The 25,099-nt window shown below is 41.6% G+C and overlaps 2 protein-coding genes across 9 annotated transcripts in view; one reads left to right on the plus strand and one right to left on the minus strand.

Annotated features, from left to right (window-relative positions):
* LOC310661258 (amphiphysin-like) overlaps positions 1-1,756 on the plus strand; it is a 96,830-nt gene extending 95,074 nt beyond the window's left edge. For 3 of the 6 annotated variants that reach the window (XM_083407056.1, XM_083407059.1, XM_083407058.1), the window contains one exon: positions 302-594. In XM_083407056.1, the coding sequence (XP_083263182.1) occupies positions 302-409 (108 nt within the window). In that variant the 3' untranslated portion in view covers positions 410-594. Of the gene's footprint in view, positions 1-301 lie in introns of all 6 variants that reach the window. The other 3 variants (XM_083407057.1, XM_083407060.1, XM_083407061.1) reach the window with 1 other exon arrangement.
* On the minus strand, positions 895-25,099 carry STARD3NL (STARD3 N-terminal like). Of its 3 annotated transcripts, none has more exons than XR_014503868.1 (9): positions 24,872-25,066; positions 17,776-18,075; positions 14,143-14,220; positions 13,196-13,273; positions 11,852-11,905; positions 11,630-11,747; positions 10,649-10,747; positions 3,700-3,926; positions 895-3,480 (listed from the first exon to the last, which is right to left on the minus strand). XR_014503868.1 is itself a non-coding variant. In XM_083407144.1 (9 exons), exons 2-8 carry the CDS (start codon positions 18,001-18,003, stop codon positions 3,874-3,876), a joined length of 708 nt encoding a protein of 235 aa, XP_083263270.1. In that variant the 5' UTR covers positions 18,004-18,075; positions 24,872-25,099; the 3' UTR covers positions 2,657-3,130; positions 3,851-3,873. The 3 variants fall into 3 exon arrangements, 2 of the variants coding, with proteins under 2 accessions (XP_083263270.1, XP_083263271.1); XM_083407144.1 differs by having other exon boundaries at positions 2,657-3,130; positions 3,851-3,926; positions 24,872-25,099; XM_083407145.1 differs by lacking the exon at positions 11,852-11,905 and having other exon boundaries at positions 2,657-3,130; positions 3,851-3,926.

The raw sequence follows: 25,099 nt of genomic DNA on the forward strand, positions 1-25,099 counted from the left end.
CCAAATCAACTTTAATTCAACTTCCTGAATTTGCTTGCATATGATTGAGCCCCACCTGAAAAGAGTGGTTGTCTGGAAGCACATTTACAGTGAATGATAGCCGCTTAAACTAATTGGAGATAATTTGCTTATTTTGGCTCTTAAATAATGTGACTAGACTGAAAAAAAACACTGCCTTTCAAATGGAGGACTTTTCTCTGCCAGGCAAAGCCTTTTGACGTGTTTAGGCAATACATATAATTGTGACTTTTATAATAGAGGCATTTAAAAACTGGAAACGTTTCTCTCTCTCTCCTTGCAGGAAGCAGGATGGTTAACAGGGATTAAGGAATCTGATTGGCTTCAATACAAGGATGTAGCTACTTATAAAGGACTCTTCCCTGAAAACTTCACCCGTTGTTTGCAGTAGTTCTCAGCTCAGGCATAATATAGGTGGTAGGAAGCTCGGTCCTTGCATTTTGAATTTCTCCAATACACAGGAGCCCACCTTTATAGTCGAGCTGTCATGGTTTACAGACTGGTGCCAGACAAAAACTTGGTGACACATATCAAATGAGCATGACTGCAAGAAGTTAAAGCTAGCATATTCTGAAACAGTATGTGGAAAAAAATGTCCTTATTTGTTCACTTTTACGTGGCAACAGGTTTGTTTGTACTTTGTCAGAGCTATGGTGATCCTGTAACCTGATCCTTTCCCATGCAAATCTTGATTAGCCTCCTCAATACCAGAACCTTAACTTCTCTGCACTAATTGTATTGTATTGAGTTGCTGCACTGCAGAAGACTTGATTAGTAAGTAATCCTGTAGTACTGAGGTCAAGCTATTTTAATTTGAGTGTGTTTTTAAAAAAACCTGCAAAGTTTTTCAATGTTATTTTCAAACGTACATACATACATACATACATACAGACAGACAGACACATGAAGATGCATTGTATGTGTATATAGAGCATAAGAATCATAGGTGGCCAACTAGAAGCATATGTGCCAGAGTGACATTGACAGCAGGAAGGAATTGAGGAATGCCCACATCTGGTTATGACAGTAAGGCTACGCACGCCTGCTTGCTGCCTAGGTTAGACTAGAAGGAAATGCCACAACGGGTATGAGTTGCTTATGTACTATAATGTGCCCTAAAGCAATACTATCATACTTTGGCCTTGATTTATGGCATGCTCCCCAAAAGGTTGACCACCACTGATTATATGCATTTGCACATATCTTACCCAACATTGTAGTTCCTTGATGTAGTATTTGTTCATACAGGCATTTGCTCTGATTGTCTGGCATTACAGTAAAAAATATATGTTCCAACTGGAAACTAGCTGCTCCATTGCCAAAATATTAAGACAGTAATATCTGCATTTGTAATGCAAAATCATCATTCCAAAATGACAAAAATGTTATCAAACTCAAACCTGCTAAAACACCAGGGAAGGCATGGCTCAATCGCCTATATATTACCACCTGCTATACCTAGGGATAAGATAATTATGATAAAGGGTGTTATAATGCTAATTTTCTTACTTTAAGAATCGAATGGGTTGTATGACTAAATAAGATGCTAATCTAAGGAAAAGATAAACACAATATATTTTCACTATATGTATTTATGCAGCACACCTTCAACAATCCCTTGAAAGTTTAAAAAATGTATTCTGTATCAATAAGTCATATGTAACTATTACGTTTTCCAGTGTTGTGTCATTCAAAATAAACCTTTGATCAGCTCCAGAAGCAGCTCAGTTGCTTCTCATCACTTGTACTTTTTCATTTGCTTGTGTGTATTAAATATCCTCCCCGTGCCATCATTATGCATCTTGATGAAAACAAAGCAAGGGGCTACACAACTAGTACTTGCTCTGCAGACAAAAATCTATAATCAGAGGCACAGGGAATGAGTAATGAAGCCTTTGAATTTGAGGTTAGTAAGCAGGAATGACCAAGTCACCATCCCATATTCATTTGGCACAACTATGACTGTCCTTGCAGCCTTGTGATTTATCTACCTTGCTTGTTTATCAAGTCTCACTTCTGCAAGAGTTCTGCATCATGGCATCTACACACTTAATATGTAATGGCTACCTTTAGCTTAATTCCTACCTTATCTGAATGCCATGGGTGTTGCTCTGCTATACAGTTGTATTCTGGGCTACTTCCAGAACATGGGGTAAGATAATCACAAGAGCAGCTCCTACTGAAAATTAAAAAGACCTTGGCAATAAATTTCCCCCCTTAGCTTCTTTAATCTACAAGCTCTAGGCAAGATGCTGAATCCCACACCAACCAAGCAGAGACACTATATCCCATTGTCTGCTCTAACTAGAAAGTCTTTTTGTACTGGACAATGTACACAGCCATTCATGTGACCCACTGTTTCAAATAACCAGCCCTACTTAGAAAACATATGGATAAAGTTTTACCGCAAGTCTCTAATTTTCAGAATGTTAACTGCATCAACTGGCATTTACATTTTTAAAAACAAGGCCAAAGCAATCCATATGGCTTAGAAACTGGCAGAACTAAGCCTGCTGTTTCCATTTTATCAGCAGGCACAAGAGATCAAAACCTTACATTAACGTAATAGTTTATAGTTCTATTTAAGAGGAGGCAAGGCTTTCTCTCACATGTTGAGAATGTACACCACACAAACACATCTTATTAATGTGTTCCTTTAATTTACAAGGAGCGCTTATCTCCATCTTTTTTTAAAAAAGAGTTAAAAAATAAAAAGTAAAATGGACGACATTAACAATTTTGTGAATCCACTTCTTCATTAGACGAGACTTTCATCATAAAGTATTACTTCATATACTATTACATCTATAGGTTAGATTCACAAGTACACCGTTCTCCAGGGGCTTCCTGGTCATTAGAAAATGGGCATCATCAAGCATCATTGATACATTACACACAAGCACTTTTCCCTATTAGGCATGATTCAGTCATTCTCTCATATGATATACAGAATTGGTGAGGTATTAACAGAGCCCAGGGATAGTTTCCCTTGATAAATAAATAAATAAATGTTTCTGCTATGAGTTCCAATAATAAGTGAAACATAGTCGTCGTCATCATTACAGTTCCAAGAGTAGCAAATTCTGAGTAATTCCACATTCTGGTTTTCACTCTGAAATAGAAAGCCAAACATTCAAATGCAAGACAGACAGCAAAACTGAAACAGCCCCACACTTAGAAACTAGAGTTAAGGAGCAGGTTAACCCTAACCTTTTCCCAGCCACACCTGTTTTCTCTGCACAGGGGCTTGCTGGACAGAGGAACATTCAACCACTGGCTGAAACTGTACAGCCAAGAGCAGGTTTATCTGCTGCTTAATTATGTAGTTACACGATACCCAGCTGTATCTTGTACCTAACCTCACAACCTGTATCTATGTCTTTAATATAAGACAAATTTATTGTCTTACTCAACAGGGCAAGTAAAGCGCACAGAAACAAAGTGCTACAGTGAAAATTTGTTCTGTACAGTGGTACCTCTGGTTACATACTTAATTCGTTCCGGAGGTCCGTTCTTAACCCGAAACTGTTCTTAACCTGAAGCCCCACTTTAGCTAATGGGGCCTCGCGGCGGCGCCGCCACGCAATTTCTGTTCTCATCCTGAAGCAAATTTCTTAACCCGAGGTACTATTTCTGTAACCTGAAACGTCTGTAACCTGAAGCGTATGTAACCCGAGGTACCACTGTAGTAGTATTTGGGGTTTAGCAATCTTTAATCTAATCTTCAAGCCAATTGTATAAATAATACAGCATGGGACAGGAGAACATGCAGGTTACAGCTGCTAAATTGTGGACAAACTGTTGACCCAGTACTTCAAATGTAAGAACTTACCTATAATTTTTTTGTCACATTTGCTATACCACAGGTTTTTCACTGTCCTGTTTTTCTTCAGATTCTTCATCAGATCCTTAAAAACCCAAATAAAAAGTTATAATGCAAAATGAAGCTCATAATGATAATTTTTTACATTATATATCAATCATCATGGGGAAATACCGTATTGGCCTGAATATAAGCCTCACCTTTAAAATTCAAGAGGACAAAAAGGAAAAAAAAGACCGCAGGCACTCACAGCCATACATGGCAAATGAAGAAAATCCTATGGGTACCATTCCCCCGCACTCCTGGGCTACTCTGTGGGTAGGGGGAGCCGTACCACTTTGCTGGCGGCCTCCCCGCTCCTTCCCCCTTCCTTACGGAATGTGCACAACAAAGAAAAAGAACCTATTAGTGAGATACTGCAGAAGCCCACTACAGCAAAAACCCTGGTATTGTGTTAAGGATTCTTTCCTTATCCCTACACCAAACAGTGAAAGTGCTCCCCACTATGATTGGTTTGAAAGCAAATCTCTGGTTCTTTGGAAAAACCCATTTGAATGCATAAACAAGCAGCTCTCTGAAAAAACATCACTGGCACAAACTTTATGAAGCCTCAAAAATATATCCTGGCACCAGCCTCTCATTGGAAACCAAGACACAATTCTCATGAAATATATGGTGAAATAAAAAAGCAAGAGAGTTGGACTGATATATATTGTACCTGCAGCACCCTAAATCAAAAGCTGGCCATGCAGTAGCATAACTGATTTTTAAATGCAAAAGTTTAGATTTTATAAGGCAGGTCATGTGAGTTTCCTGGAATTATGAACAAATAAATTAAGATGGACATGATAAAGGCATTCTAGTTTCTGGAATAGGGCAAACATGGTTTTTTTAAAAAAAATATCCCTAATATACTGAATGATTTTTCTACTAGTGGATGTAGAAAGGACATAGCTCAGCAGTATTATAAATATTTTACATGCTGAATACTGACATCTACATTAAAAGAGTAACAGGATCTCAGCTTGAGACCTTGCAGAGTCACTGATATTCATGAGATAGATGGACCAATGGCTAAACTCAGTACAAGGCAGAATACTGAATTGACTATATGTTCAGAATGATAACAGGGATCTACTTCCAGCCCCCAAGAATGCAACAATGACCTCTCTTGCGGGAGAGTGGTTAAGTAATTCCCTTAAAATCTACGGAAGCAACAAGTTATGTATCTGCAATAATTTTATTGTCTTACAGAGAAAATCACCTCCAGTTCTTCTGTACACCAAATAGCGTTTAGAAAAAGTATTGTCTCTTCAAAGTCAGAATGACAGCTACAAAATAATGATCTTTGATTTGTTTCAGCATAACTGCGTCCCCTACCCCTGCGGTAACTGAAGCTCCCAAGATCCTAATGCTCATCACTGTCTTTGCTGACCACTAGATGGAGCTAAAAGAAAATTAATTCCAATTCTATTTCCTCACAATTCCCCAAAGCAATCCAAAGTTCACTGTATTACTGACATTCACTACTGACAGTCATAGAGTCAATATCACCTATTTAACAAACATACATATGAATAAGGCAGAACACAGAGGCAGCAGACTGCTTTGCAAACCTTTTAAAACTTGTTTAGACTTGCACCCTGTTAACTTCCTTCTCACACTTTTCTCTCCGACATCAAGATGAGAGATCATCTTTAACCCATCCTCTAAGACAGGGGTGTCCAACTTCCAAGAGACTGCAATCTACTCCCACTATAAATAAATTGGCAGTGATCTACCCATTGGATTGACCAGAGTTGTTGAGCTTTTTTGGGGGAGGCTTCACCAAACTTTGTTTTTGTTTGGTCGATTGCTGAAGATCAACCAGGATTGACCAGGAGCAGCCTGCAATCGACCGGTAGATCATGATCGACCAGTTGGACAGACCTGCTCTAAGAGAACAAAGGAGCAAGCATGGCTGCCTTGTTCTTCCCTAGCCTAGTAAGACTAGAACCAGAAACTGTTTGATGCAACAATAAACAACTTTATTATTTTCTTACCTACAAGTATCTCTCTCCGTGCGTGTGTATGCGCACGCGCGCAAGCTCCCAACAAGTGAAATTTACTCTCTAACCAAGATGCACTAGCTAAATGCTGCTCACTCTGCATACTAAAAACATAACTGACAGTGTTACTCCAAAACCTATCCAGTCCAGCGTCCTGTTTCCCATAGCAACAAATCAGGCGGCTATAGGAAACCCATGAGCAAGGCATGATTCTTTCTTGTTCAGAGGCATGCTGCTCTTAATACTGAAAGTAAAATATACAGTGGTACCTTGGTTTACAACCACAATCCATTCCGGAGGTCCATTTGTAAACCAAAACAGGTTGTAACCCAAGAAAAAAAAATTGTTCGTAATAAAAAAAAGGGGGGTTGTAATACAAAAAAAGGTTGCAAACCGGGACACGCACTTCCGGGTTTGATGTGTTTGTAATCCAAAACGTATGCAAACCAAGACGTATGCAAACCAAGGTACCACTATATAGCCATCGTGACTTTGAACAAGCACCCCTGCCTGCTGCCCATGCCCACGTCACCACTGGCTGCTGACGCTCGCTGCTCCTGCCTGGGCACACGACGGCCTAACCCCTGGCTCAAAAGAAGGGAGACGAGGGGCTGGGGCAAGAAGGGCCTGCTCCCCCCCCCCCCCAGTCCTGTTTCGCTCAGGTTGGCACCACAACCTCCTGGCACATGAGGGGAATGGATTCCCCGTGGAATTAACATACCACAACTTCCAAAATACCACTTTTACACGTGGAGTCCTCCCCTTCTTTCATTTCGCGGAGCCACAGGAGCCTTTGCGGCCTACCTGTCTTAGGAGCTATGAGACAGAAGGGAAAATAAAAGCAGAGGAAGAGGATACAGATCGGCAATGTCTGGGAATCCCAAAGTCTAAACTCAGAGACCCTGGCTGATGTCCCGCAGCAGGACTCAGGATACACCCTGGACCTCAACCATCCTCTGTTCTCTCCCTGTGTCAAATTAAAGATTGTAAGCCTCCTCTGGGCAGGAGCCTCTTTGTCAAGGGTCACACGCAGCGATGGTGCAAAGAAATAACACAAAATAAATCTTGCTACACTCCTTTCCCTTTAAACCAAAGCTGTGTACACACCATCCATAGGGGCTAAGTCCGCAGAGCTGCATTGCTGACAGGCAGGGGCTTGGACCTTAGAAATGCAATTGGCAGAGAGGGCTCTGTGTGAGGTCCTTTTCCCTGCTCTCCTGGAGAGAAAGGATCACATTGCACTTCATGTTCCCCCCTCTCTTCCGTGGACCCGTGTTAGATGCAGACATGCCTCTTCCGCATGTGCCTGGCGTTGGTTATGTAAATGTCAGTTTTGTTACAAAAGTTGGGTGTCGCCGAACAAAACTGACATTTACATAACCAACACCAGGGGGGTCCAGGCACTCACCCAGCGTCCATGTTCCTTGGGAGAATGGAGACACAACTGAGGTGGTCGTAGCTCCAAGAAATATGCTTTATTCTCCTATTGCCACTTTCCGTCTGCATGGAGGGAATCCGCATCTGACAGAAGTTCTCCACAGCAGGGCAGCCCTGGAGTCCAAGGCCTCTCTCCCTGGCTTTCCGATGGGCCACCAGCCCCTTTTGGCATGTTCCTCTCTCTATCCCAGGTGAGACCCTGGCTTGGAAAGAAATTGGAGCCTGCACTTTCCCACTGACCTCCAATCTTCCCTTCAATACTTCAAATCCTCAAAATTCTACCATTTATTAATCTCCAGGTTTAGGGGTGTCCCCTGCAAATCCAGAACAGTATTTTGCCTGCATAGTTTTTACCGCTACTGTTGCTGTGAATCAATGCATGATAATAAATTAGGCGTATTTTTAAACTTCTCAGCTTGCTGCCTGGTTCTTTCTGGTGTCTTTCTGAAGTGAACTTGCTCCAAACAAGGTTTCGCAGCCTAACTCCTAAGCTTTTGGTTTTGCTGCTAAAGAGGGGATTTTAAAACGCTGTTCGGCTCACATTTGTGGGTAGCTGGAGGGATAAATTTCAACTAATGTATACTCACCTTCCTGTTAAAACCCCTTCCAACCAGGGGCAAAATCCTGAAACTTTGGGAAATTCTCTTTAAAAAGATCTAGAACGTGTTTAGGATCAATGAGTGTGTATGTTGCCATTTTACTGGAACGACCCTGTGATTTCAAGGTGGGATGTGAACACAGCCTTAATGAGAATAGAGGCATGGGAAGGCCATAGGGTTCAACCTTGTAAGCAACCAGATATTCAAAACAGAAAATATAATCTGGGGACCACAGCTGAGGACCTGCCAAGCTTTCAACATCTGTGGACAAGTCAAGCCAGGGAGCCAAGCCACGTGCACCAGTGACGGGTGACAATAATAATAATGTTTCTATGCCACTCATCATCTCTGGGCCTCGGAGCTGCTCCTACCTTCAGAATTCCTTCTCATGATCACTGATGGGCACACTTGATCCTACTATTGATCCTGAAGAGCTGCCCAGCCCAGCTTCACGTCCCCACCAAGTGCCCCCCCTTCTAGAACACACCGCTCTCAACCGACTCTCAACAACCTACCAACCCAACATTCACTCTCTCTTTCTAAGCCTCCTCCAACCTTCCGTTTCCACCAGAATTCCACTCTCTCTTCCCCCCTCCCTCCCTGCTTGACATTCACTTGGAAATTCTAATAGAATGACCTTAATTACCCTATTGCAAAAAGGGAGGAAGAGGTTACAGATGGGAAATGTCTGGGAATCCCAAAGTCTAAACTCACAGACGCTGGCTTATGTCTCGCAGCAGGATTCAGGATACATCCTAGACTTCAAGCTTCCTCTGTTCCCTCCCTGTGTCAAATTAATGATTGTAAGCCCTTTGGGGCAGGAATAGAGATGGGAAGGCCTGGAAAAACCCCCAGAAAAAAATGAGGGTGGGACCAGGTTTTCCCCCTTTTTCCAAAGCCGGTTTCCCCCAGAAAAATTGAAAAAAAATAGTTTGATATACTTCGAATATTCCACACACTATTTCGCCCCTAATTTTTCCTTTAAAAATGGCTTTGGGGAAAAATGGGGGAAAAACCTCCTCCCCCCCGCCGCCGCCATTTTTCTGTTGTTGTTTTTTTCAGGCCTTCCAGCACCCACACTTTGGAGCTTCCTGGCAACTGACACCAGGCAGGTATCTTTCGTTAGGGCCAGCCCATCTGAACACGTAGAAGCTGCATGCAATTTACTTCCTTTTAACCACTGTTGACTTTAATCATCTTTTGAATACTCTAACATACTTGCTTTTAACTGTGTTTTATCAATCATTTTAATGTTGTGTTCTAAATTTTTGTAAACTGTTTAGAAAGATCTCTTACCATCATGTGGTTTATAACATATAATAACAAATTCAATTTTAAAAACACACACACTCCTTTTCCTTTCAAACAGAGTTGGAGCCCTAGTGCAACATACTATTCAGTAACTGGATGTTGGTTCCATCTGGGCCTGGCATGCAAAAAATTTGCCTTATGCTGTACCCCGGCTGTCCTCAAGTAGAGATGGGAAGGCCTAGAAAAGCCCCAGAAAAAAACAGGTTTTTCCCCAACGCTGTTTTTTTTAGAAGTCCGTGAGAAAAATAACAAAGAGGAAGAGGAAGAAGAAATGGGAAATGATAGTAGTTCAGAAAATGAGAGAGAATAAACTGCATATATATGTTTTGTCTTCTGTTTGGGTTTTTTAAAGCACTACTCAAAAGGTAGATCTTCTATGGAGCTTAAATACTGAGGTGGATCTTAACTTTATTTGCTGTTGGTGCTAAGGGGCAAATCTGATTATTATTTATGTTGATGGTTTCTTGTTTTTTTGTTGCTTTTAAGGGAAAGGAGGGTGGTTACCTGTTTTAATGCAAGCATAGTACTTTTATATCACTGCGTTTCACGCAATTTGTAAAACTACTCCACACTGAACATTTCCCCCCCCCCCAAATTTCCATATTTTTTTTCTGGGGGGAAAATGGGGGGGGGGGGAGACACACATTTTTTTCTCATGGCTTCAAAATTTCTGGAAATTTTACATCTCTACTTGGAGCCATACTTTCCCTCAGTAAATCTGTCTTTAATTCCAATTTAAATCCATCATTACATTCTGTGCCTGCAAATAGACAGTTTAACTATGCATTTTGTGCAAAAGTACTTGAATCCAGTATTAGCACTTGATCCCAGTAGATGTCAGATAATTTTTCTAGACCTTATAGATTTTGCTTTAATCATTACTGACTCTAGTTCAGTATTTTATTATGGTTGTGGATTTTTGGATATTTTACTGAACTAGTATTGTAATGGCTGGTTGAAATGCAGGATACTGTACAAATATCATAAATAAATGCAGGTGCCAACTTTTAAATTAACTTATTCTGACCGCAGGCCTTCAAGCTTTTTTGACTACAATATTTAATATTTATACAGTGGAACCTTGGTTTACGAACAGCTTAGTTTATGAACAACTTGGATTAGGAACACTGCAAACCCAGAAGTAGGTGTTTTGGTTTGTGAACTTTGCCTTGGAATAAGAACATGTTTCGCTTCCTGCTGAGTGTGTTCTATTTGTAAATTGAGTACCCTGCTGCTATAAGAAATCACGCCTTGGTTTAAGAATGTTTGGTTTAAGAACGGACTTCTGGAACAGATTAAGTTCGTAAACCAAGATACTACTGTAGTCAAAAAGAATGAGACAATTGAAATCTGAACAAAATCAATCCCCAAAGTGCCATGCCTTATCTTGATCTGATGAAAAACCTCAGTACCTGCTTCAGATTCAGGTGGGGAATAGAACTGCCCATCAGAGGGGAGTCCCGAGTGAATAAGAGCAGCTCGTTCAGAGGCATCCTGCACCAACAGTAGTCCTAAAAGGAAATGAAAGCATCCATGACTGTAGTATCTTTCAAAGGAAGTGTCCAGCTTTTAAAATCTAGGGCTGTGCACAGTCCCCCAATTTCTCCGTGGCTCCAATGTGGGGGGGGGGGGGAATCAGGCCAACCCACCCTGAGATACGGGGGCATAGCAATGTTTGATTGGGGCTTTGGTTATTTTAATGGGGGATCAATTCTAGAGGGTGGCCCTTTGCAAGCAGCTTCTGATTCCAAAGGAGCACACAGGAAAGATGCTTCAATCCTGTGAGGTGCAGTTTGCAAGTGAGTTATCTGCAGGGAAGCCACCCTACAAAGGAACACCCTGCACCGCACAAGATTGTGGCTGCCGCACAAAAGCCGTCAAGTGGAGGCACCAATCCTTTCAGAGCAGGGTGTACAGCAGGAAGGACAGTCAGGTGGCATCAGGCTCCTACCTTCTCCTGGGAAGACACAATTGGAGGTCAGGTAGATCTCAGCCTTTTCATGGAAAATGCCATGCCTTGTCTCTTCTTTATGCCTGATACCCTGACAGCGCTGGATCCCCAAGTCATCTAATCTGACTCACAGTGATATGTGGCTATCTCAACCCAACTCATCCAAGGCCTGAATCCCTTTGGATTCAGTCCAATTTGGTTTGGGATTTGGGTCTCACCTGAATTCAGTGCACAGCCCTTAAAAAGAGCAGTAACAGCAGTAATCTTTAAATGTCCTTCTTGTATGACTGTATTTCAGGGAAAGTCATTATAACAATTTTATTCTGTGGATACCACAGCATCACTCTCCCTCAAGCCCTATGTAAGAATATTGTGTACTTGAAGTTCCTTCTGTTTATACGCTTCCTAGGGCAACTGCTAACTGCACTGCAAAGAAACTTACTGTTTCCTTCTTCTGCTTCTTGTGGTAAAACTTTGAAGTCTAGGAACCAGGTTTCAATCCAGGCAAGAATGAAAGATATGATGGGCAATACATAGCCAAAAGCCCCTTGAGTTAATAGCTTGAAGGGGATACATGAAGAGGAGAGAGAACAAGTTATGTCAAAACATCTCACAACAAAACAGTTACATGATATAAATTAGAATTCACTGTTATAATCCATACCTTGGACAGAATTACTTTTGCTAATAAAAAGGCACTGGTTACTGCTGTTGTAAACTGAAAGAAATATTAAGAGTTATGAAAGCAACAAATTACTTTTGCAATCCATAACACAACACTATAACAGTTAACCACATAACTACAATTGTCCTCATTTAGCTCTAAGCAATACTTAGCAATCTCACTGTTTGCTAATGTTATGGCCACAGGGTGTTTAATAAATGGGCAGAGCAATCCTACTAAGTATAGGAAGCTGGTAGAATTTACTCTGACTTAAATTCAGACGGTTTAAATTACCCCTACTACAAGCTCCATTCAGGGGTAGGACTACTGCCAGCTGAGTCAGCCTAAGCCTGGCAGAAGAGAAACAGGCCTTTAAAATACTTTGAATTACAACATCATTTTTGCCAGTGTTAAGTTCCACCAGGTTGCTATGTCAAATGACTGAGCTGAAAGTTTTAGAAAAGTCTCTCCTCATTGCACCCCCAGTGTCACGTTTTTGTAGCTTCCTCCAGCTTAAGTTCTAACAGCTGAGCCCCAGCTGAGTTGGGATGCGGGAATTTAAGTAAGCATAGCCCCAACTGAGTCCCAGCTCAGCACAAGCGCTTCCTACTCTAAACTTGCTCATTCTGGCAGATCTTGTGTTTGGATTCTGTTGTAAATGGTACTGGCCAAAGATTAAAAAATACTTTCTATACTTCTGAGTTTCCCAACAGAGGAATTTGCACCCACAGGACACCCACAGAACTTTGGTCACCATTTGAAAGCATGTGTAACCTGCAATATAATATATGCATTCCCACCTTGTGAAAGTAAATCCAACCAATCCAAACAACACAAGCACACAATTTTTCTTCAAATTCCTCAGAAAACAAATCTTTAACACAAAGAGTTGGGCCTGCTGATCAGAAGGTCGGTGGTTCGAATCCCCGTGACGGGGTGAGCTCCCGTTGCTCGGTCCCTGCTCCTGCCAACCTAGCAGTTCGAAAGCACGTCAAAGTGCAAGTAGATAGATAGGTACCGCTCCAGCGGGAAGGTAAACGGCGTTTCTGTGCGCTGCTCTGGTTCACCAGAAGCGGCTTAGTCATGCTGGCCACATGACCCGGAAGCTGTATGCCGGCTCCCTCGGCCAATAAAGCGAGATGAGCGCCGCAACCCCAGACTCGGTCACGACTAGACCTAATGGTCAGGGGTCCCTTTACCTTTAAAAGTTATGCAAGAGGAAATATTTTTGTTAGCTAGTGCAAATGCAAGTAGAACACTAGAGCTACATCTCACACACCGTATCATTTAAATACCATTTTTCAAAATCTTCCAACTTTTAAACTTTTGAAGTCTACTACTTACAGCTATTGCCCACCAGTGTTGAAGTCTACACAATGCATATGCAAGTATCAAAATCATAAACCGAAAGACTGCCAGGAGCTATAGAGGAAGGAGGAGGGAGAGAAAAAGGCATTAAGGTCATTTTTTTAAAGGAACAAAATAATAATAATTAGAAACTAAAATTATATACAGTGGTACCTCGGGTTACATACCCTTCAGGTTACAGACTCCACTAACCCAGAAATAGTACCTCGGGTTAAGAACTTTGCTTCAGGATGAGAACAGAAATTGTGCTCCGGTGGGCCAGCAGCAGCAGGTGGCCCCATTAGCTAAAGTGGTGCTTCAGGTTAAGAACAGTTTCAGGTTAAGAACGGACCTCCGGAATGGATTAAGTACTTAACCGGAGGTACTACTGTAAGTGATTTCTTCACAATCTAGACGACATCAAACATTTTCTGTGTGACACACTGATTTTACAGTTCTTCTCCTTTCGCTTTCATGAAGTCACTGGAACTGCATTTGAGCAATACAGCTGAGCAGAGTTTCTTCTTCAAGCGGATAGAAACTTCATTAAGAAGAAGAAAATTCTGAGAGTGTAATTGACAAATATCCTGTCCACTCTTAGAAACAATTTTAGGTATCCAATTCAGGCAAGTTTCACAAGACTACTTTACATGATAATTACTAACACAGTGGTACCTCAGGTTAAGAACTTAATTCGTTCCGGAGGTCTGTTCTTAACCAGAAACTGTTCTTAACCTGAAGCACCACTTTAGCTAATGGGGCCTCCCGCTGCCGCCGCACCGCCAGAGCACGATTTCTGTTCTCATCCTGAAGCAAAGTTCTTAACCTGAGGTACTATTTCTGGGTTAGCGGAGTCTGTAACCTGAAGCGTATGTAACCTGAAGCATATGTAACCCGAGGTACCACTGTAAAACAGAATTAAGACACAGGAGGCAAATACTTACGAAGATATCAAAGTACGAAGAATGGTAGTCATACTGGAGGACTTCTTTTTCTAATGTTTTCTCAATGCCTCCATTTACCTACAGAAAACAGAATTGATCAAGCTATTAACATAATTAATTTTCAATTTTTGAAAGCACTTCAGCAGAGTTCTGTGGTTCTCCTTTTCAAAAACCAAAACCACATGGTACAAAGCAATTCAAAACATACATACAATAAATCACTTGGGTCCTAACAATATAGCAGAACTGAGTTGAGAATAAAACCAAAGAGACTCGTGCAAGCAGTCTACTCACAGGAGCAATGTAAGATGGGAGCCACAAACACATGAGTCACAGCTCCATTTCCATGCAAAGAAAAACTGCAACAAGATTTTTACTTCCATGGAATAAGAGCTGCAAATGTGAATACAAGTTCGCAGTTCCATTACCCTTTTTGATCAAGCAGACTACTGTATGAGCAGCACAAATCACCCCCGGAATACGCCCACCCTGGCATTTTAACTTCAATCATACTAGAGATCCAAGGCTGAATCTCATATGCAAGGGTCACAAACATTACTGCTTTGCTTTATCAGAAAGAAGGAAAGGCCTGCCATGTATACACACAATTCACCACTTCCACCACCATTCTCTTAATTATGGCAATTTACAGCCATGCAAGTGAATACAGACTTGTTGTGTAACCAGATGCATTAACAAAGCAGTTCAAGACTTCCACCCAAAATCAACTACTGTGAACGGAAACTTATCACAATGTAAAATAAAGATCACTTGCCAGCTACCACTGGAACGTGCAATTAGAAGTCATTAACAGGAAACGGGCCTAAGGATTTTTCACTTTGTATCTGTCAAATTTATTCCAATTTTAGCAGAAAAGTGTTTTGTCTTTAATAATTTATGAATTAGGTAAAAAGTAAAGTTTAAAGGAAGCAATACCATTTTCCAATTTGTAAAAAAAGAGGGGGGGAGAATTACAATGGAATTATACATGCTGAAGCAGCCCCCCAAGATATGTCCAGTCCTCTGAGCCAGTGTAATACAGTGCTAACCATGCAAGCAGAAGTCCACATTCCAATTTCCCCTCAGCCAGCAACTCAGGAGGTGGCTTTAGGTGAACCACTTTCTCAGCCTTAGCTACTTCTACCAAACAATGATAACACCACAGCCCTGTCAGTTTGGTTGTTATTAAGATGACAGAGAATGTATAAGATGTACTCTAAAACACTACAGAAATGCCAAGTAAGATTACTAGCTGGGAAATGCATTCCTGGAACTTTATATTCACTATAAATACTTTGCTAAACTGTTTTAACCCAGAACCAAATGTTAGATGAGATGCTGGAGTTCTATGATCAGAATTTATGAGACTGGAAGGTGGGGGTATCAGATGCCATTCATTCTTTTAACATTTCCCCTGCTTTTTGCTCCATTAGAGAAAATGTCTGTGTGCCCAAAGAAGGAGAAAGGAAAGCATTTTTAATCAGGAAAACAGCACAGAGGGGAAAACCGAACTCCCCCACCCTGCAATGCATTCCTACTTCAGAGTGCCCCAAACCCACAGATTGGCCCCCGTTTAGATTTAATAACAAAGTATGAATTGGCTTAATTGCTGCTGGTTACAGACAGATTATACAAACTATGTAGAAAGATTCAATGCTCCCTTAGTATATTTGCTTTAATACATGTACAGGTATAACAAGCCAACTGGCTGAAAGTTCTCATATAAAAAAAACCCTAGTGTTGTTCGCAGACAAAATCAAACTTCTTCCACACCTCTTTCTTACCTAGGTAAATAAATAAATAAAGAGCCTTTTCCAATACTCCTTGCATATTTTTATCAAATGAGTAGGCCGGTTATGGGACGCGGGTGGCGCTGTGGGTTAAACCACAGAGCCTAGGACTTGCTGATCAGAAGGTCGGCGGTTCGAATCCCCGTGACGGGGTAAGCTCCCGTTGCTCGGTCCCAGCTCCTGCCCACCTAGCAGTTCGAAAGCATGTCAAAGTGCAAGTAGATAAATAGGTACCACTCCGGTGGGAAGGTAAATGGTGTTTCCGTGCGCTGCTCTGTTTCGCCAGAAGCGGCTTAGTCATGCTGGCCACATGACCCAGAAGCTGTACGCCGGCTCCCTCGGCCAGTAAAGCAAGATGAGCGCCGCAACCCCAGAGTTGGCCACCACTGGACCTAATAGTCAGCGGTCCCTTTACCTTTAGGCTGGTTATGAAGCCAAATTTTCAATTATTCACAAACACACCATGCTCTTGTATGAGCAGTTGGCCTACTGCGTACCCAACATTTAAATTACTAGGCTCTTACAAAGGAGCACTGGTTATAAAGGCTACAGATTTATAGCCAACTAATCCAAGAGAAATAAATAAATAAAAATTAAAAATTGGCCAGCAGCACCTTAGAGACCAACTAAGTTTGTTAAGGGTATAAACTTTCATGTGCATGCACACTTCTTCAGATGCACACAAAAGCTTATACCCAGAACAAACTTAGTTGGTCTCTAAGGTGCTACTGGACATTTTTTTATTTTTTTTAATTTATTTCGACTGTGTCAGAACAACACGGCTACCTACCTGAATCTATAATCCAAGAGAGTTTACAGAACAGAAATTCATAAAATTCTGGCATCATGGTGGCTCCCTGATGAAAACTCTGATATGTAGGAACATGGTGGAGTACCAGCCTACTTGAGCACTTATACAGAAGGTAGTAATGCAGGTTGTACCCAAACGGAACCTAGCACAAACTGAAGCCATCTCTGCTTACACAGGTGATCTGTAGCTGCAATTCATGCCAACCTCCTCCTCCGTATCTAATCTGTTCACTCTTTTCCCATAAGTCCCTCTAACCTTCCAGCCTCACTTTTCAGGGGCAGGGTGCAAAAGCCTTTATCTGCTCACAATTTGTTGGATCCAGGCCATTCTGTCAACATCAAAGGCTGTTGGAAAATGTTTATTCTACAGTTTAGACAAGCCTTCCCCAACCTGTTACCCCCAGCTGTTTGGGACTACAATTCCCATCAGTCCCAGTCACCACACAAATCCCCAGCTTTACACCCCATAGTACACATGAAGAAAGCCCTTCAATTGGCTAGAACAGAATACTTTGTTCAAGCATAATTTCAGGGGAGGGATCCTGTGGTTGCCAGAGAAGACCTCTTTGGGCACAACCAGTGCTTTTGGGGGGGGGGGGCGTGCTGGGTATGCATACCACTAAACATTTTGTGAATCTAAGTTTGGCCTCATTGAGGTGCAGTATTTCAATATGGGTACGAAAATGAGAGTACCCCTAAACTTTTTTTTAGAAAAAAAGCACTGGGCACAACACTGGTAAGCCATGGTGTAATCTGCATCTTAACATTACTGTTTCAATTATATTTCATAGTCGAATGCAAAATGTTCTTATTTATTATTCTGGACATTCTTACTCATCTGAACTGAGAGTGAAATACCTTCCAGAAATGGTTGAAAAATTCAGTGCAATCTTACACTGCTGAACTGGTTCATTTTGTTTGTTACAACTCATAAATAAAATTCAGTTTCAAGATACTAATTTAGCAAAGACTAGAGAAGCTCACTATTCTGGATCCAACCTTTTGTCAGAAGTACAATTTGAAAGACACTCACATTTAACTCTATTATCCACAGCAAGGTTATAAACAAGAGGTCAAAGGTGACAAACAAACAGAAAGTCCTTCGGACATCAGATATGCCTTTTTTCTCTCTGCTTTCATAAGACTCAATTCTTGCCATTAGCTGTGCTGGGTTGATGGAATGAACATCCCGTAAAGAAGGATGAGAGGAGCTCAGACTGCTGCCATGGGCATTTTCTTGATCGTCTAACAGCCGACTCATCCTGTCTTTGGTTACAGCAGCTTTTTTCCAGTTTCAACATCACTATCAGGCTTATCCATATACGAGATTTCTCTAGAAAAGAAAATTCCACAATTAGTCATGTCAACATGACCATTATTAATAAAGAAGCCCTACTTCATCATGTAAACACATCACAACTTAATAAAAGTGAGCTCAAATGAGTGACATGTTGCCAGGCAAATATAAGGTGGGGAGGAAGTTCTGCATTCTTGGGGAACAACCTAAATATGAAGAAGCCTGTAAGACTGCAGATTAGGGGGGGGGGGGAAATTAATGCTGGAAAAATGGCACCATGAACTTCTACAACCTACAGAACACTGGAGAGCACAGAAGAAAATGCTAAAGTAATTTATTATCCAGAGAAGTAACTTCTTGATCCAAACTGAGCAGTTTTGCCTCCTCCAGGATAGAATTATCGCTGCCTAGAGAAATCAAGGATTCTAGTGTAGCTGTGGTTGTACATCACTGTGTTCACATTCCCCCTCACACACACCAAAAGGTAGCAACCATTTCTAACTCAATTTTTATTTAATCTCCCAAAATAATTACTAAGAGTTTTAAAACATTTTTAAAATGCCACTTCAATACCATTAATATTATACTCATAGTGCAGGCTGGGGAAACTTGACTATGAAAGAGGGACTGACAACAGTCCAATGTACAGTGGAACCTCGAGTTGAAGACGTAATCCGTCCCAGAGGCATGCCTGCAACTCGAAGCGTTCACATTCAGAAGTGCTGCGTCTGGGCGTGTGGCGCAATTTAGCACTTCTGCGCGGGTGGCAAAACCCTGAAGTAACTGTTCCAGTACTTCTGGGTTGCCACAGGACGCAACTTGAAAAGACGTAACCTGAAGCTGACGCAACTTGAGGTATGACTGTAGTGCACTGTTTTACTGCAGATAAGAGGTGGATCAAAAAACTATTTGAAAAGCAACAAAGAAGGGAAAGAGTATTTTTTTAGTCCCTATACCAGTTCACAGTATCCTGTAAGTATGCACTAGTAACAGAAAACTGTGCACCAAAATATTTTTTGAAAAAAACAAAACACTCCCAGGTTCAGGGTTGGCAGCTGGGAGTGCACTGCAACATTTTGTTACAGGAAACTTGGTATTCTTCTATTCCTACATTTATGGAACAAAATATTATTTTTATGCTTTTCTCCCCAGTGTGATCATTACAACTTCAGGGAAACAATGTTTAATTTTTCATACATAGTGTAAGAACAGACAAAATAACTGCACCTCTGACATAACTGCTCAATGACATTGTTTCTCATAACCAGCCTGTATAATACTGGAAGTCTATTTTTTAAATATATTTTCCAGTTGAAGATAGAACCTTCTGTTAATCTGGACTTTGCCAGGCCTGCAGAACCAGAAACTACAGCAATCTGAAAGCACTTGGTGGAGAAGCCACAATAGATCACAATAGGCGGAACGTACAACTTTGTGTCATTTTAGTGCAAACTGGTGGGAACTTTGTGTAAGATTTTGCTGCCTGCAATGTGGAATCTTGGCATCCTGAGGGATAAGAATAAAGGTGGAAGAAACAGCAATGAAGCCAAAACAAGAGGAAAACAATAGCATGTTTTGGCAAGCCAGTGCTAGAGTATTTTGAAGTGCTGTGCATGGAGAAAGGCAGGTAAAGGACGGGCCTCAGGTATACAATTTCCTATTCAAGGAAGGACTATTCAATATTTTGCACTAACTTCCTCATTCATCTGGACATACCAATATAGTGCAGGTGATAAATATTAAACGACAGCAGAGTTAACAAGTGGGTAGCTAAGCCTCATTGCCTAGATTCATGACGTACCATAGCTACTGGGATGTGTCTTGATACTCAGCTGCACACCTTTCCTGGTGTCTCACTTGCAGCTAGGTGAGATATGAGAGTAGAATTTTTCCAGTTCATTATGTATTTTCACATTTGAAAATGAGTGGAGATTAATTCATTCTTGAAGTTCAATATTAATTTATGTTTATTGTATTAATGCAACCATTATATATAAACAGACCTGAGGGAACCAAAAATTAATTCTTTCCTCCTTATTCAAAGAGACTCAAACACCACTAATAAAAAGACTACAGAAGAAACACTACTTTCCACATGCCACTACATTTGTCAAGTTACATATTAACTGTTTGAAAAAAAATGCAGCCATGTGGGTTTTCTCACTAATTTATATTTTAAAAATTCAGTTAGCATTGGGAAATTTTCAGATGCACTAGAGAGTGATCTAATTTAGCATGTTTATTTCCCTGGTATTTATAAACAGAGCTAAAACCATTGAATACCAACCTTGCCTATTATTGTATTTGCAGTTGCCATCCATTCATTGTTATTAAATAACTAGCAAATAGAAAACTTTCCACACAAAAATAAAGCACTGGAAAATTAATTGTCCAAAGCTTGATACCTAAGCATGATACCTAAATAAGGTGACAGTATTTTAATTTCTTATTGCTTATTATGAAAATGGATACATAGAGAAGGAAGAAAATCTTACCAGTAGTTACTGTCAAGTCACTAGATAAATTTTACTATATACCAGACTAGGAAAAATTCAGGTGCCTTATTCTCTAGATATCTAAGGGTTTTCTGCAATTTAAAAATAAAACAGAGTGAAGCAAGAGAGGGGTGGTAATAGGCTAGAGTGTTAATGAATTAAAGAGAATGCATCCAATGAAGTAAATGGAGAGAGAAGTAAACTATAGGTCAGGATGTGGAATCAGAAACATTTTTATACACAAACATTTTTACTAAACAGGCAACTATTTAGCTGCATATCTCATTATGTAAGTAAAAACAACAAAAATACATACCATTATTAAAGATATACTCCTCTCCAAATTGGTATACATTGGAAAAGATGGAAGATACAACTAATCTCTGTTATCAAGAATGCTTACAGCATCATCAAGTCAAATGTGTAATAAAGTATGCTGTTTACATTATAAGCAGAGAGTACATTTGCACTGTCAACTCATCACTAATCCCAAATGTAAAGAAAAGAACTTCAAGTATTTAGGAATCTTCTAACATACTGAAATGTTGTGCCTATATTTTGCTTGCTGACATGATTTATTTATTTTAAGCCTTCTTTATGTCACTAACATTAATATCCAAACTCACTCATAATCCTACTGGGCATGCCATTTATCTCAGTCTGTTTTCCACATATATAATGGAAATTAGTGGCCTATCTTTGTTTCTACCAAGTATGACAAAGGTGGAGGAGTGATTTGCATGTTTACTCGAATTCAAAGTAAATCCTGACACTTACCCTCAAGAAAATGTGCATAGGATTGTCGCTGTAACCTATCAAGATACTTTTTCTACCGCCTTCTGCCAATTCTCTATTCAGCACTTAAACTGGAATTCAGGAGCTGAATACCTACACGGCACCACCTCTCTTCCTTCAAATGCCTTTTCAAAACCTGCTTTGGCATAAATGACAGCTTTCCAACTACAATGGTACCTTGGTTCTCAAACTTAATCCATCCCATGAGTCCGTTTGATTCCTGAAACTGTTCGAAAACCAAGGGACAGCTTCCGATTGGCTGCAGGAGCTTCTTCAACTCAAAAGCCACGTCAGATGTTTGGCTTTTGAAAAACGTTCGCAAACCAGAACATTTACTTCTGGGTTTGCGGCATTCAGGAGCCGATCTGTTCGACAAAGAAGCTGTTCAGGAACCAGGAAACCACTGTAGTACTCATAATAAAATGTCCCTATTTCCTCCTTCAGTTAAAAAAAAATAAATCTATTTGTGATTATCCAAAAGGTTTACAAGTTGAGTAAGATAATATACCATCTATAAAACACCACATTCAACCAAATAAAAGAGCAGCACGTTAATACACACACATAACAGGGTTTTTGAAAAAACAATTTTCTCCTGAAGTCTCCCATATAAAACTTACAGTATTTTTCGCTCTATAAGACACACTTTTTCCCTCCTAAAAAGTAAGGGTAAATGTGTGTGCGTCTTTTGGGGCGAATGCAAGCTGAACAGCTATCCCAGAAGCTAGAACAACAAGAGGGATCGCTGCGCAGCGCTCCCTCTTGCTGTTCTAGCTTCTGGGATAGCCCCTCAGTCCCTTCCCCCCACCTCCTGGAAAAGCCCCAAAGAGCCGCGCGGAGCGTCAGTGACGAGCTGCCCTTCTTCCTCCTCGGGGAAAAGCCTGCAAGCGCCGCACACACGCTCCACACGGCTCATTAAAGGGAGCGCTGAGCAGAGCCTAGGATGCATACAGGCTCTGCTCAGTGCTCCCTTTAAAGAATCCTCCCCCCCCCCGAATTCCCCCTCTAAAAACGAGGTGTGTCTTATGGTCAGGTGCGTCTTATGGAGTGAAAAGTATGGTATCATGTTCTGAGGTCAACATTTATGACCCTGCACTCTGTTCTGCAACCATTAAATGTTCTGCGATCAGTACAAAATGTTTGGCAAGTGTTCTTCTTCAGCAGTCTAAAGAACAACCTCTTGGGAAGAACAGTCTAGCAATAACTGGCTCACTTCCACAGGGCCATCAAGAGTCATCTATTTAGAGTGTCTGTTTAGACAAACTACAAACAGTAGAAAATGTTTGTCCTTGGCTTACCCACATCATTTGTTTGCTGGGGGAAGGGGAAGTAAGTCACAAGTCCAGGTTTGCACATAAATGTCAAACCAAGCGCTTCAGTTTGCTGCTCTCGGTACACAAAAGGGAAGGAGCAAAGTGGGGACTTTCAGTGGATAGTGCTAATTCATGTTAAACTATAGTTAACCATTAAATATGGATTAACATTACATGCAAACCAGGCTACTGAGGCTGTGCTATAAAATTCAGTCATATGTAATTTGGTACATAGTTTTACAATGAAGAATATTAAAAGCCCGTACTTTTTCAGCATCAGATTCTGCTCCACTCTCCTCCCAACTTTAGCTAGGTATTGGTCTCCTCCCAATTTAACTAGTCTCAGAAAACACCTGCTGCCCCATCACCATACTGCATAAGTATCACATGCTACTGCAACAATTCTTCCATTCAAAGAAGTAACAGTCCGTCACCATGAAGTAATTGCGCATCTCTATCCATCTCTCAAATACAAGTCTTACAAACAGACTGCAACCTCAGAACACCATACTTTAGACATGATCTTATCTATTTATAAATATGTGGAAATCTTTCAGATTCATTGACCTACTTACTTCACTAAGCAGATATACATGTTTACATACACTACTGAGGACAGATGAGTCATGGACTATTAGGGTTGGGAGTGCCTTGAAAGATAAAAGCATTGTCTAATACATCTTTCATGCCCTTAAGCAACAGAATAATTTACTGTGCAATTTTACTTTTGACACTACTTGGAAGCAACTCTTATCCTTACTCCTCTGGGGATCAAAAAAGATAAAATTAGGCAGACTGACAGAACAGTTCTAAACCCTAATTCTTGCTATTGGTGGGGGTTGTTATGATGGAGGTGACATCATATTAACTCCTCTGTCAATTTCTGCTGTCCTCTGCCCTAGCAGGGGGGTAAAGGACACCACTGCAGAAGCCCCCAGTGTGCAGGAAGCTACTACCAGTGGTTCTCCCACTGATGGTAGCCTGAGGAAAGCCTCAAAATGTGGTGTTTTGGTGGGGGGCACCAGTGGCATTGGATCCTTGGGGGCCCTCAACTGCAGCAGCCTGGAGCTAGCATAGCACAATGTAAAATAAATCCAGTCCCCACTTTCTGCCATGGTTGGTGCAAGTGATGCATGGGCTTCAGATGCACAGGTCAATCTCCTATTTCACCACGCAGCTTCCTAGCTGGGGATCAGGATTGCTCTGTAAAGTATGAAGTGCAACCTCATTTGTAAGACTTCATGCAATTATATTTTAAGACGTACAGTGGTACCTCAGATTACAGATGCTTCAGGTTACAGACTCCACTAACACAGAAATGGTACATCGGATTAGGAACTTTGCTTCAGGATGAGAACAGAAATCGCACAGCGCAGCGGGAGGCCCCATTAGCTAAAGGTTAAGAACAGTTTCAGGTTAAGAATGGACCTCCAGAACGAATTAAGTTCTTAACCCGAGGTACCACTGTAATCCAAAAACACAAAGTATAAGCACATCAAACTCATGTTTCATACAGGAATCCTCATCAGTGATCTGCATTAGGTTGGTGGTTTCTACACTCCATTCAATGTGTCAAACAGCCCTTAGAAAAGATCCAAATCATCATGATAATCACGTTCGGATGATACAAAGTTTTAAAATAGGCAGTTAAAAACCATCATTCTCTTCAAGCAAAACATATCTCAGCCAAGTTACAAACGACTAATTTCCGCAGCGTCTGCTGGCTGAATTCAAGACACAATTCTGCTTATTCCTTCAACCCCCATTAATAGCGACAACTCACAAAACCCAGATTCTTAAAGCAGTGGGATCCTGGGAATTTAACGACACATTCTCTATTTTGTGTTGTTTGCATTTCCAGTGCTCTGCTATTTCGAACGGTTCCTGTAAACTGCTTTGGGCACAAGCTCATCTACAAGTCAAGCCCATAGGTCCACCCATGCCCCTTCCCACGCGGGGGAAGGGGAGACAAGGGGGGGCGGCGGGAGGCAAGAGGCCGAGCGACACCGGGAGAGGTTAAACATGGGGCGGGGTCGGTGGGTCCACTGGCGACAGGGAAGAGGAAGGGAAACCGAAACAGGGAGAAGGGACGTGACCCGTGAATTTTAACTTCGTTAACGCGGGGGGGGGGTGAGGAAAGGTCACTAAAGCGACCGCGAAGGCCGGGCGGGGCGAAGGGGCCTTATCGCCTGGAGGCGATGAGGGGACTAGGGGCTGAGGGCTCCTTACCGGGACGCGCCGCTCTCGCTCCTGGCCGTGGTGGGGAGGGAGGGTCAGGCTGGCGGAGGAAGCCCCGCCTCGGGCGAGTCCTCCCGCCCCGCCCCGGCCGCTCCAGAGGGCGGGCAGAGGCGAGGCGACGAGCGGCCACCTCACTTAGCAACGGCAAAGCGGGCCTGGATTCTGAGGCGGAGAGGGGCAGGTGCGCGCGCAGCGGCGAATTTACCTCAGCAGCCGAGG

The sequence above is a fragment of the Podarcis tiliguerta genome, assembly GCF_965153285.1.
Source record: "Podarcis tiliguerta genome assembly, chromosome: 12".
Classification (NCBI taxonomy): domain Eukaryota; kingdom Metazoa; phylum Chordata; class Lepidosauria; order Squamata; family Lacertidae; genus Podarcis; species Podarcis tiliguerta.